This window comes from Vespa mandarinia, chromosome 18 (assembly GCF_050613455.1).
Source record: "Vespa mandarinia isolate Hongniang chromosome 18, ASM5061345v1, whole genome shotgun sequence".
Lineage (NCBI taxonomy): Eukaryota > Metazoa > Arthropoda > Insecta > Hymenoptera > Vespidae > Vespa > Vespa mandarinia.
In genome coordinates this window covers 1120169-1134382 of record NC_140827.1, presented here as the reverse complement: position 1 = coordinate 1134382, position 14214 = coordinate 1120169, and the positions used below count along the sequence as shown (strand labels likewise).

At 24.5% G+C, this 14214-nt stretch overlaps 1 protein-coding gene and 1 non-coding gene across 2 annotated transcripts; one reads left to right on the top strand and one right to left on the bottom strand.

Annotated features, from left to right (window-relative positions):
- Positions 1–392: 392 nt before the first annotated feature.
- TRNAD-GUC (transfer RNA aspartic acid (anticodon GUC)) lies at positions 393–464 on the bottom strand. Its single transcript has one exon. It is a non-coding gene; the product is annotated as a tRNA-Asp (tRNA).
- Positions 465–1214: 750 nt separating this feature from the next.
- rig (gem nuclear organelle associated protein rigor mortis) lies at positions 1215–7239 on the top strand. The gene is made up of 15 exons (XM_035875318.2): positions 1215–1396; positions 1829–2146; positions 2223–2908; positions 2987–3242; positions 3332–3560; positions 3625–3709; positions 3792–4170; positions 4272–4602; positions 4668–4901; positions 4967–5114; positions 5251–5508; positions 5575–5785; positions 5862–6068; positions 6137–6566; positions 6656–7239. Exons 2-15 carry the CDS (start codon positions 1838–1840, stop codon positions 6883–6885), a joined length of 3993 nt encoding a protein of 1330 aa, XP_035731211.2. The 5' UTR covers positions 1215–1396; positions 1829–1837; the 3' UTR covers positions 6886–7239.
- The last annotated feature ends 6975 nt before the right edge of the window (positions 7240–14214 follow it).

Below are 14214 nucleotides of genomic sequence, written 5' to 3'. Positions count from 1 at the left end.
ATATATATATATATATATATATATATATATATATAATGACCTAAATGATTAATACGAGTTGATGAATATAGACAAATAAAATGATGAATATAGATAAATAAAATGAAAGCACTATAATAAATTTATTATAGAAAACTATTTAAAAAAACGTAATTCTAACGTTAAAATTTATTACATCTGATTTTATTTGTCATTATTCATAATGGCTGCATTATTAATCACTTAGTCCATAATATATATATATATATTCTGATAATCCATAGATTTAAGTTAATTTATATATGTATTTATTAAAAAAAAAAAAAAAAAAAAAAAATAAGAATAAAAATAAAAGAAGTAGAAATAAAAAAGAATAAGGAAATAATAAAAAAACAAAAAAAAATATAACCTGCCTCCCCGGCGGGGAATCGAACCCCGGTCTCCCGCGTGACAGGCGGGGATACTAACCACTATACTACCGAGGATCGGAATACTTTCGTGGAATCAGTTTTGGTATATAAACGAACAATATCAAATATATTATTATTTTTAATTATACATATAGTATAAAGTAATATACAATAGTAGTTCTTTTTTTTTTTTATTTTTACAATGTCAAATGATTATATCTAAAGAATATGTAATATAATAAAAATAAACAATTTCTCTACGCCGTTTTCATTATAGAACTAAGAAAAGACATAAGATATCTTATGATGCCAAAATTGTATTTCCCTTTTTATTCTCCTTCATTTCTACATTTAACATTTTGAATATGATCTAACTTATAATTTTTAATAGTTAACTATTAACTAAACTTAGTTTTATATGAAAAAAGATATATATATATATATATATTACCTTATATGAAGGATAATATAAAATAGAATACATATAAATTTAATATTTTATTTTTTTTTATTTTTCTATAACTTTACATGACATTGACATATTCAAAACATTATGATTATTATTCTTATATACGTCTATGTTGATAAAATTCTTCTAATAATTGAAATATTATCATAAGATTTTGTTCCTTTTGCTATGTAAATATTAAATATAATTTTAACATTTTAAGAATGCACTTTATCGTCAAATGGAAGAATACAACGAAGAAATATTAATGTAAATATTTAATTTTATTTGATTTTTAACAATCTCCTAGTGATTTATAAAATCTACTAGCATTAATATATTTAAAATAGAGGGCGCCTAAGGTGTGACAAGAAAACTTTCTAGATAGAAACTGTAGATACAAAAGCACGTGCGATTGCTTCTTCTCTATTTGATTTATCGTTGAATGCACATGTATTCACGTGTAAATTGTAGAAAGAATAAGCGTGATAAAGTTTATTATCATTGTTGTAACCTGTATCAAATTCATTGAAATCTACGTTACATTATATAACAACAGGCATGTATCTAAGAAATTATAATAATTGTTATCGTTTGATTGTGACATAAATAGTAAACAAGAAATTTGTTGTACAAAGAAAAAACCGCCTAACGTCAAGTTTGCGATTCGTTAATTTGAAATACAAGTTTTATTTTGTCATAAAAATATGTATATAAAAAAGAAAAAGAAAAAGACAAAGAACCAAAAAAAAAAAGAAAAGAATAAAATTGTAATTATAGAATTATAGTTCTTTTTTTTTTTTTAATCATATCAAATCATATTTTGATATTAAATATATTATTTATATTAGAAGAAAAAAAATATATATATATATGTTTGAAATAAAAATAAAAATATAAAATTGATAAAGTAACAATGTATGTGTATATAGTTTGTGAAATATTTTAAATATTTAAATAATCAATTGATGAAATTTCAACCTAATTTCAGCTGAAGGAAATGAACGAAGTAACTTTACCACCTTCTCCAAATTGGTACTTGAATAGTATTTTTACATGTTCCAAAGATGGAACTATTGCTTGGGGTGCTAGAAATGCTATTATAATTGCAAAGCGTCAAAAAGAAAACAAAATATTAAATTACTCTATCATTAAGGATGCTCATATAGATAGAGTTACTTCATTAGCTTTTTCACCTGAGTATGGACAAGAGGATAAAAATTTATTAGTTTCTAGTGGTGATGAATTTACAGTGAGAATATGGAATTTAGATAATCTCTCTGCAATTATGGGTTACTCGTATCAAGATGTAAGCAATTTAATATCTATAATATAAACATTAATTTATTATTATGGAATAATTTATATCCTTTATCTTTTTTTAGACAAAACAAAATGTTATAGGAGTTGATTGGTGCCTTAAAGATCCCAATATAATATATTGCATTAGTACAGATGGTTTACTAATATCTTGGAATGTATCTTTCAATACTTGTTATCCAATCTTATTAGGAAAATTGACAGCAACTTGTTTATCTGTGTGTCCACATGACTGTAATCTTGTTGCCATAGGTTCTAAAACTGGATTGGTTTATATCGTTGATACACATGGAACAGGTTCTATAAGATATAAACTAAGAGGACATGATACAGAAATATCTAGTTTATCTTGGTGTCCTGTAGAACATAATATTCTAAGCAATGAAAATAATAGAGATTTACTCTTGGCTTCTGGTGCAAAAGATAAATCTATATTTTTATGGAGAGCTGGTGGAGATGGTAGATACCAATTGGAATTTACTCTACCAAATCTACCATTTGATTCTCGTCTATATCGAAACAAATCAAATGTATCCACTGGTAATTGGATTTCTGTTTGTTGGGCAAAACCAAAACTTTTACTTACTAGTTCATATTGGGGAGAACTTCTTGCTTGGGATTTGAAAACATTGAATAAAAATAAACCTCTGTGTAAGATGATTCATGCTTATCACAATAGAACATTATTTTCTATTGTTATAGTACCACATGTTTATGAGACTATTAATGATAGTTGGAGAATAGAAAACAGGTCAGTAAAGTAAATAATTTTAGGATATGATTATAAATAGATTTGATAGGAAAAATAAATTTATGTAAAATTATTCAGTATTACAGTATGGACATTAGCTCAAGATCGACAAATTATTTGCTGTAATATAAAAAATGATAATCATGAAATAGAATATAATATTCCTACTCAAGGTGGATTTATCTATTGCATAGCTGCTTGTCCTGTGGATAATACACGAATTGCGTTTGGTGTAGGTGATACAATGTTACGTATCTGGAATTTATCTGAACCACATGAAACTTCTTTTGATATTACTATGTTATGGCAAAAGATAAAAAGCAATATAAGATCTGTAAGCTTTTTTTTATTTTCAGATATTGATATTATATGATCATATTTAATCTCTCTAAAAATATCATAAAGTAATAATATAATATTCAGATTGCATGGCATCCAGTAAAAGAAAACTTGATAGCTTATGGAACTGCAGAAGGTCGTATTGGGATGTTTGATATAAATGGTAATAAACCGCCAGCTCTATACAGGCAGTATCACAGAAAAACAGTATATACATTACAGTGGGGACCATATCCAGGAATGAAAGATTATGCTTTGTATTCTTGTGGGGAAGGCGATCTTGTATGTTATGATGCAGATAAACCAAACAAAGGTAAAAATATAATTGTTTCGTATTTCATTTCTTTGCAGCAATATTAATTTTTCTTATTTTTTAGATCCAACACTCATAATTGGAAAAAAGTGCACAGAAGTATCATGGAAACCAGATTTCTCATGTTTAGCAATAGGACTTCAAAATGGGTAAATTTTTTTTAAAGGCAAAAGTAATTCAATTTATACACTTACAATAACTATGAACTTTATTTTCTTTATTTTGTTTTAGGACAATACTATTTTATAATCGTGATCTTAAAGAATTTGGTCATACAACTAGTGTTATGAATGTAGGAGTGCATTGTTTAATATGGCATCCTGATAGTACCGCAACGGATTTAACATTCTCTCCGCTTAGAAATTATATAGCTGTTGCCTATAATTCAACTATAATAACTATACTTGATCTTTCAGATCTTCTTGAAAAAATAACTGAGGTAAATACGGGATCAAATGATAAAGTAAATGATACCGAAGAAATATCTTCAAGAACTGTTAATAAAATTGTTGCAACATTGAATGGTCATAGTAATAAAATTGTTGGTTTATCATGGAGTCCACATTTAAGTGGATACTTGGTTTCAAGTAGTTATGATTGTACGGCACAGGTATTTTTTTTTTATACATTACCTATACTTCATTTGATTGTATAGAAGTAGTTATTTTATAAAGTGCTCTGTATTTTATATTAATTATTTTTTTTTCTCAGGTATGGAATGTCGAAAGACAAGAAGTGATAGCAACGTTTGCACACCATTGTGGACCTATTTATTGTTGTATGTGGAGTCCCTTAGATCCAGATCTGATAATAACAGGATCATCAGACTTTACATTACGTTTGTGGAGAGTATCAACTCAGCCAGTCTTACACCCTGAAAAAAAGTCTAATTCAAAAAAGTCCAAATCGAAAAAGAATAAACAAAAAGTAAACGAAGATAATAATAAAATAACAAATGATGTTAATATTGAAGATAATAATACTTCAGAAATAGTTATAGAAACAATAAATAAAACTTCGGAATCTGCAACAATTAAAGCAGGTATTGAATAAAGTGTTATAGTGGCATGAAATTATAAAATAATTATAATGTATTTCATATTATAGAGATATCAATGGCTATTGCAAAGGAGATACAAAAGAAAACTCCAGAAAAAAGTCCATATTTTCCAACATACTCCAAAATAATGAACAATAAGTTAGCTATCCTTAAATCTATTAAATATCTTATTAAAGATGAAGAAAGATTTTTAAATTCAGAAAATCAATTAAAGGAACATGCTGAAGTACCATCTTTATTTACTGAAGATACAAAACTTTCTGAGATTATTAATAATGAAAGTGCGCATATATTATAGACATAAAATATTAAAATATATGATAATAATTATTATTATTCTTTTCAGAATCCATACTTACTGCTCAGGGCAATCATATTGCGGTTACAGAGATTAATATGTGGCATGATAATCTTAAAGAAAATTTGGAAATTGCTGTTAAAGAGAAACGTCTTAATGATACTTTAATTTCACTTTCGCCAAGTCTTTCAATGAAGTTAGTCGTGTTTATTTATTAAATTAAGAATGAATAATGATTTTAAATTTTAGTCATTTTAAATTCATTTTTTATTTTTCTATTAAAATTATCCTTTTATATTTTAAATATTTAAAATTATTCTTTTATATTTTAGAACATGGCGTGAAATGTGTGAAGCATATGCAAATCAATTAATACTTGAATCAAATCCAACTAAGGCAGTGTCATATTTACTTTGTATCCATAAAATTTATGAAGCTATAGACGTTTTTCAAAATGCACAAATGTTCAAGGAAGCCTATTGTCTTGCTAAATCTAAATTAGATTCTAATGATACAATGATAAAAACGATATTAGAAAACTGGGCAAATTACGAATTTGAAAAAGGTCATTTTGAAGCTGCAGCTCATTGGTATGCTATTAAAAATTTATTACTTTATTATACACGATAATAATTGTCTACTATTATTAATTTCAGTCATGTCAAATTAGGAGCTTATTCAGAAGCAGCCTCTTTATTAGCACGTAGAAAAGATGTAGAGTGTTTAACAATAGCTGCTAAATTAGCATTGTTATCTAATGAAAGTGTTTTAAGCAAATCATTAGTAGAACAAGCCATAATGGAAGCTTTAAAGAATTCAGATACATCTCTTGCAGAAAATATAATTTTGAAATTTCCACAAATTAAGGTAAAGATCATATATTTTATGGGAGTTTTTTTTTTTTTTTAATTATAGTAATATAACATATAATATAAATTTACAGTATTTAGAAATCCATGTAAAAGTGTTTAAGGAATTAAAAAAGATATTAGAAATAAAAATAGAAGAAAGTACAATTCATAATTGGTTAAAGGGTGAATTTAAGGATGGTATATTACAGATTTTTAAAGATCATTGTGAAGAATATAAAGTTTATTACGATGAGCTATGTCAATATAGCTTTAGTAATCGTATTGATAATCAAGCAATAGTAAGTATATTCATGAAATAATTGTAATATTTAAAGTGAAATAAATTTAAATTTATATTCTATTTCAGTTGTGGATAAATGTTAGTGGCCAATTAGCAATGGCAATAATTTGTGATTCAGTGACAAAACAATTAACTCATTTGATTAATGCATTAAGTATTATTTCTCAATTTGAAATACTGCATCGCAAATATATAGTAAATCATGGAAGTTCTTTCATTAAAATACTTATAAATTTAGATAGTAATAGTCCTACAGAAGAGATGAGTATTTATGCACGGAAATGTTCACTATCTAAAAGTTTACGTGCTTATTTGTGCATTGGACTTTTAAATTGGATTGTAGATGATACTAATCTATCTATAAGTGATGAAAAAATTCAAATAATACAATTAATAGAAGAATTACTTGAAGACATTCTTGAAAAAGAAACAGTGAGATATTGGTCTTTAACTAATGAAATCACGAAATTAGAGACTGAAATAGTTTCCAATTTAGGTATAATTAATATGATGAAATATTTTCATTATTATTTAATATCTATAAATAATGAAATTATTTTTAATTTATTTTATGTCATATTATAGGTAAAACACAGAAGGTAGATGAAAATAATGAAGATGATAAGATTTTATTCAAAAAACTTGATGATATTAAAAATGAAAAGAAACGATTTGTTAACGAACGTATATGTGCACCAAGTCCTATTTTAGTATACAGTAAAGCTAATGAATTAATAGATAAGTTTTCTAATGAAAACGTTATAATTAAATTTTCAGACAGACTTAATGAGATATGGATAGAAGCTATTAAGTAACTAGTATAAACTATATTACATCAGAAACAGGAAAAATAGATATTGGACTTTCAAGACATATATATTGTAAATATATTTGAAAAGTAAATGAGTGTGTGTGTGTTTTTTTACAAAGTTTTTTTTTCATTTATTTCAATATTTCACTTATTTCAATATTTTCAATATTTGAAAAGAAAATAACTTTCACTAAAGAAAAAACAAAAAAAAAACCCATTTCTATAAGAAATCAAATTGGCAAATGTCAAGAAACAGTGAGCAGAAAATAAATAAAAAAAAAATAGTTTTATTAAAATTAATAAAAAATATTTGAAAATTACCAAAGGACTACACAAACAGATTTTATTTTTTAATAGAATTATAGTTGAATTTCTCTTATATACCAGAATAATTGTTTAATGTAATACTAACTAATTTTAATTAAATAAATTATTTTTTCTTTACAAATAAATATTTGTAAAATTCTTTCAAATATTTGTAAAAGCTTCCGTGATTTATCCTGTTGCCCTTATTCATCGTAACCAATAAATCTACGATTTTGACAATTAGAAAGAGACAGGAGATAGATCCTCCGTGCGAATTAATCATCACCATAGCTGGTTCAGTGCAAGAAACGCAACTAAACGCTCTCTCGTAGTTGCACCTTTACGATGCAACAATTGTCATATACTAATGATTAATATCATAAATATGTTAATATTTAAATATGTATATATATATATATATATATATAATAAGCATATATAATATATATAATAAATTATATATATATATGCATACAAATTATTAACTAAATTTTTAATAATTAATTAAAAATTAAATATTTCTATATATATATATATAATATCTCGGATTGATTATGTGAGGTGATAAATGAAAATATGTTTCTCTGTGAAGAAAGGAATAAATCTTTATTTGTTAATTAATACTTATTTGTTATTTACTGTCTTACCTGTGAACAAAGAAACGACAATTTACCTTTATTATTCACACTACTTAAATTTTATTTAATATATATTATATTTTATAGATTTCTTTATACACTCTCGTGCTACTTCTCTCGTTTACGTTCTATTTCTTACTGACTTTCTCTTCCAAATCTTAACGGCTCGATTTGTAGGTAACAAAAGAATTTGTAGGTAACAAAAGAATTTGTAGATAACAAAAGACAATGGAAGATGGTGGGTCATGAGAAGCGTGGCAAATCTACCTGAAGAAAGTATACTTTCTTTACATATATATATATAAATGTGAAAATATTTAAATATTATGTATTTAAATATTATGTATATATATATTATGTATATATATATTTAAATATTATGTATATATATATATACATAATAATATATATAATAAATATATATAATATTTATTTTTATTTATTTTTATATATATAGATAATATTTATATGACAATTGTTGCGTCGTAATATATATATATATATTACGATTGTTATATATGATTAATATCATAAATATATTAATATTTAAATATGTGTATATATACATATATAATAAGCATATATAATATATATAATAAATAATATATATATAATAAATATATATATAATATTTATATACATAATATTTATTATATATATATATATACAAATTATTAACTTAATTTTTAATAATTAATTAAAAATTAAATATTTATGTATATATATATATACAAATTATTAACTTAATTTTTAATAATTAATTGAAAATTAAATATTTATTTATATATATATATATATAAATTTGAAGATATATATATCTATAGAATGTAATAAAGCATGAAGAAGATTTGGCAATAGTTTAAGATACATCGCCGTTATAATGAACAACGAAATTGTCGTTGCAATTTTTGACAACGTGTTTGTTCGATATGTTATTGTAATGATAATAAAGTGAATATTTCTCGTTGTTTTCGAAGTATCTTTCATCATAGCTAATTTCGTTCTTGATAATGACGATCAAAGTCGGATGTAAACGCATAATTATTATCATTAAATACGATTAAAGTTTCCTAAAGATTCTTAATCATAAGATCAAGGTCGTCTATTACGCTTTATGAATCGATATATATCAATGTGATTTATAACGAATAATAAACGACATATACTACAAATTTAGCATTATTTTTTCTTAATATCTAAATATTAAGAAAATTTTCTTAATAACGAAATATCTCTTTCGTGACGTAGAGAAGCATTCACGATCTTTTGATCGATTTAATTTGAAAAAATTAAAAGAAAACAAAAAAGAATTTGAAAAAGTAGAGATAAAAAAAAAAGAAGAAAAAAGAAAATAAATATATAGTTAGGACTTTATTTTATTTTCTTTTTTTTTTTTCTTTTTTCTTTTTAAAAGAATTTTACGAGGCTGTCATTCACATTTTTATTATTATTATTATAGTGATATTATTTTTTATTACTATACATTCATATATATATATTTATATATATTTATATATTACATATATTTTTATTATTATTATTATTATTATTATTATTATTATTATTATTATTATTATTATTATTATTATTATTATTATTATAGTAATATTAACGCAAAAAGAGAAAAATAGTAAAATAAAAATGAATTTATTGTGCAAAAAAAAAGTAAGAAAAGAAATAATTAAAAGATCATCGATATTTCTCGTTAAGTTTTTTGTTTAATGATTTATCCTCTTTTTCTTATTTTCTATTCGACACAACGTCAGCTCCAATATCATATTCCAGTTCACTTTCTTCATGACGAATCGTCTTTGAAGATCACGATCGAACTGACATCTCTCTCTCTCTCTCTCTCTCTCTCTCTCTCTCTCTCTCTCTCTCTCTTTCTCTCTCTTTCATTCTAAAGGACTCAAAAATTCGTGAGTTTGATTTTTCGATAAATAATGAATAAAGATTAAAAAGTTAATTTTTTTCTTTTAAGTCAATTTTTATTCTAAATACTCCGTCCTGCTCTTCTCTCAATCATTTCTTCTTCTGTTTTTTTTTTTTTTGTATTCCACGTATATGCCATAGCACATTATTTTATCTACTCGCGCAAAAAACGGCCTGAAGTTTATCGAGTCAACAGAACTAAAAATTAAATTTTCAGTTTCTTCCTCTCTTTTTTTATTATTTTTTTTTTCCTTTTTGCGTGCCACATGCTACATGAATTTAATATTTTGTTCTTTTCTTTCTTTTACTTTTTTTTTTTTATGTAACGTTTCTTTCCATTCTCTTCAACTCGTAGGACAATAAAGTAAAAGATGTAAATAATATAAAAATAATAATATAAAAATGAAAGTAATATAAAATAAGTAATAAAAGACGAAAGTAATATAAAAAAAAAAACAAAAAAAAAATTAAATTAACTTAAAAAATTAAATTAAATTAAAAAAATAAAATTAAATTACAGTGATCTTATTCGTTTTTTCTCTTTTTCTTAACTTTCAACGTTTCTTTCAAAATGTATTTTTGTTTAAGCATTGAACTTTTCTTTGTTTTCCTTTTTTCTTCTTTTTTCAATGAAGACAATACGCACTGCGTATTAATATTGTTTTTCTTTTGTTTTCTTTTGGGACACAGTATATATAATTTATAAATTTTATGAATTTAATATGAATAATATGTATGCATATATATATATATATATATATATATATATATATATATATATACACATTAATTAAAAAATGTAATAAGAAAATAATAACAATAAATAAATATAATAAATAACATTAACTAAACTTATTATTAAACAAAATTGATTACAAACATTAAGAACACTTCAAAATTTTTGACTACAGATATTGGTCCAGTGGAAAAAGTAAAGAAATTTAAATATCTAAGGAGAAATAATTCAAAAAAATGGTTTAGAAAAATCTGCAATAGAAGAAAGGATACACAAGATGAAAAGGGCGTATGGTATCACAAAGAATTTTTATAACAAAAAGTGTTTATCTAAAAATCTTAAAATAAGCCACACTACACTACAGTAGTAAAACCGGAATGCTTATACGCGAATGAATGCCTGGTACTAAATTATAGATTAAATAAACTAGAAGTACTAGAAAGGAGAATCATGAAGAAAATTTTAGGTCCAGTGAAAACAACAGAAGTATGGAAATTAAGATCTAATGATGAAATATACAGGAACATAAAAGTCATAACAGAAACGATAAGGAAAAGAAGGCTGCAATTTTTTGGCCATATTTACAGAATGGATGATTCCAGATTAACTAAAAGGATACTCATGTATCTTTGAGAGAAAAAGGCAATAACTAGCTGGATTCAAGAGGTAAAGAAGGATCTAGAAAGAAATAATATAAGTGAAGAAGAAACTATAGACAGAGAGATTTTTAAAAAGAGGATATTAAGCATAGAAGGATTCCAAGGAAGATTGAAGAAGAAACCTGATGCGAAGTGGTTTGAGGACAGAAAGAAACAGCATAATGAAAAGATGAAGGAATATTAGAGGAAACAGAAGAGAAAACAATGAAATAGGAAGAATTGAAATTGGCACGTGGTTCCTAGCAAGCCTCATCGAAAGAAGAAGAAGAAGAAGAAATAACATTGAAATAATATATTAAAATATATATAATAAATACAATAAATAAATAAAATAAATATACTTAATGCAATAAAGTAATAATAAGCACATAATATAAATATAGTCAATACTATATATATATTAGGTGGACCGGAAAGTAATGTCGCTTTCTTAAATTAAATTCAAACGAATAAATTTTTAACAAGTTTTTATTTTTAATCACAATCAAATATCGACATGCGCAGAAACAACATTACTTTCTGGTCCACCTAATATATGCATATGTAATATATAATATATATAATATATTAATATAATATATTAATAAAATTTCATTTTGATTCATTGATACCTTATAGAAAATTTTATACGGTTTATTTCTGACAAAACGCATCCAACATATTTTTAACCAGTTTATTGATTCTCCATCAGAATTCTTTACTCTTTTAAAAATTGCGTCTTCTAATAATATTGTTGGTACAAAATCTTCTTGTCTCATTTCATTTACAATAAAGTTATTACCTTTCCGACACTTTTTAATAATCTTGTAATAATCTTGGGGAACGAACAGTAAATTATTTTTTTTTAATGACATTTCTACCACGCCAAAATCTCTATCATTTGGTAAAAACGAATGTTCTGATATTAAAAATTTGTAATCTATGATTTCCACATTATTTTCCAAAGTTTGGACAATTTTTAACCACATTAAATCTACTTTAATGTTTCTATTTTGCCCGGCGCACATGTCACTGTATGCTATAATGTGTCTTTCTATAATGTGTTTCTTTTTTTTTTTTTAAGATGAATATTGTTCTATAATTCTGTTTCTTTTTCGATTTTTTTTTAAATCATTAGTTACTATTTTTTCTTCACTATCTGAAGTAAATGGTCTTGTTCTATTCTTCCCCATGGGTGAAATAATTTCTAAAATTTAATATTAAATTTTTAGTTTTATATTAATTAAACGTACTGGTTATTCAATTAATGCAATTGTCCAAAAACTGAGGTTAACTTATTCAATACTAATTAATTAAAATTACCTTCATCACTGCCTTTAGACATTATCAGTAGTAAATATCTTGATTTAAGTATAAATGAAGTTAGGCCACTTTCAAACTACACGGTTCAATTATTGAACTAACTCTGAAAACTTATGTGTCAAGAATTATCATATTTGTTCGGAATATAAGCAATTTGAAATGCTTTACTGATAAATAACATAAAGTTGTACATATAATTATGGCAACCGGAAAAAATTGACAAATGGAGTTAGGCCACTTTCAAAATAAACAGCTCATATATATATGTATAATATGTACATAATATTAACCTTAGTTATGTACACTCAAAATAATTTCTAATTGTGCATTTGGAATGTGCTACACCTTAGGCACTTTGAACAGCTGTGATTTATACAGAATGAATAATTTTTATTCCAAAAAAATTTTGTATATTCTTCGAAACTTCAGAAATAATAATCCAGTAATTATGAAAACGCATTTCCAATTTTAACATTATAAAAAAAAATTCAAGAATCATGCAATGCTCAAAAATTGACTTTTTTCATTAGAAACCGAATATCTATTTTAATTTCTAATATTAAAAAAAAAATCTAACAACATAATCATCTTGAGATGAGTCTTTTTCAAAAATATATAAGTACTCAAATGATCTTTGCAAAAAGTATAATTATTTTATAGTACAAGTATAAGCTTATTTTGAGAAGGAAAAAAATATTTAATTATTTCATCAATCTCTATTATTTTCCTTTTTTTTTTTTGTTTCCATTCATTTCATTGAAATATCCATACATACAAATTCATATCTCTACAAAGAGTTATAAAAGTACAAAATTACAATAAAAAAATAATTAAATGTTTACTCGTGACCGATGCACCGAACACAAAAACTATTGCAGTGCTAATTACATATTGGATGTCTATATGAGGGACATCAAATTTTAATTTTCCTATTTTTCGAATGTGGACAAATCATACATCGGCATTATTTTTTATATACTATAATCTTAAAGAATTTATCTGCATCTTCCTCAGCATTAAATCCGAATATGATCTTAATTCCTAATTTTAAATTATTTCGAAAGAATGATATATTGAAACACACTAATAAATAATCCTTACAAAAATATTTATAGAATTCTTTCAGGTAAGATTGAAAAAATATTGTAACATTTCTACCAGCATTTTACAATTTCAATAACTTTATGGAATTTATACCAATCATATCCAATAATACTGAAGAAAATTCTTATAAGTCAATGATTTTTTTTTTCTATTAACCCATTCGAGAACGTGAATTTTTTCAAACACGGTTCCAAGGATCAAAAAAATTTTTTTTTTCATTATATTGTTCATTTTCAGTAAAAAAAAAACCTTGTTTACTATGGAAATCAGCCAATTCATAAGGCAATTCGCATAAATAAGATGATTGCACACTGTCTGTGCAATTAGTTTCTGCGAAGAATTTTCTGTAAAACTGAATTGTTACGCGTCGTTGTTGGTGCTCCATTTTCACGGATGAGACACAGAATGGTGGAAACGAATTTCTTATTTATTCACGAATAAAGATGGGTCAAAGAAAAGAAAAAATGTATTATCTAAACCAGCGCTTAAGATAATAAGATTTAAGATATTATTTCTTACATGTAAGAAATTTTGAATACGCAAATCCCACTGGCTTAAGATAATGATTTTCATTTAGGTGGTATGAATAGAAGGCGATACTATTGATTTTAATGATAGATTTGAAAAATAGAATTAGACATATGGATTCCTGCAAT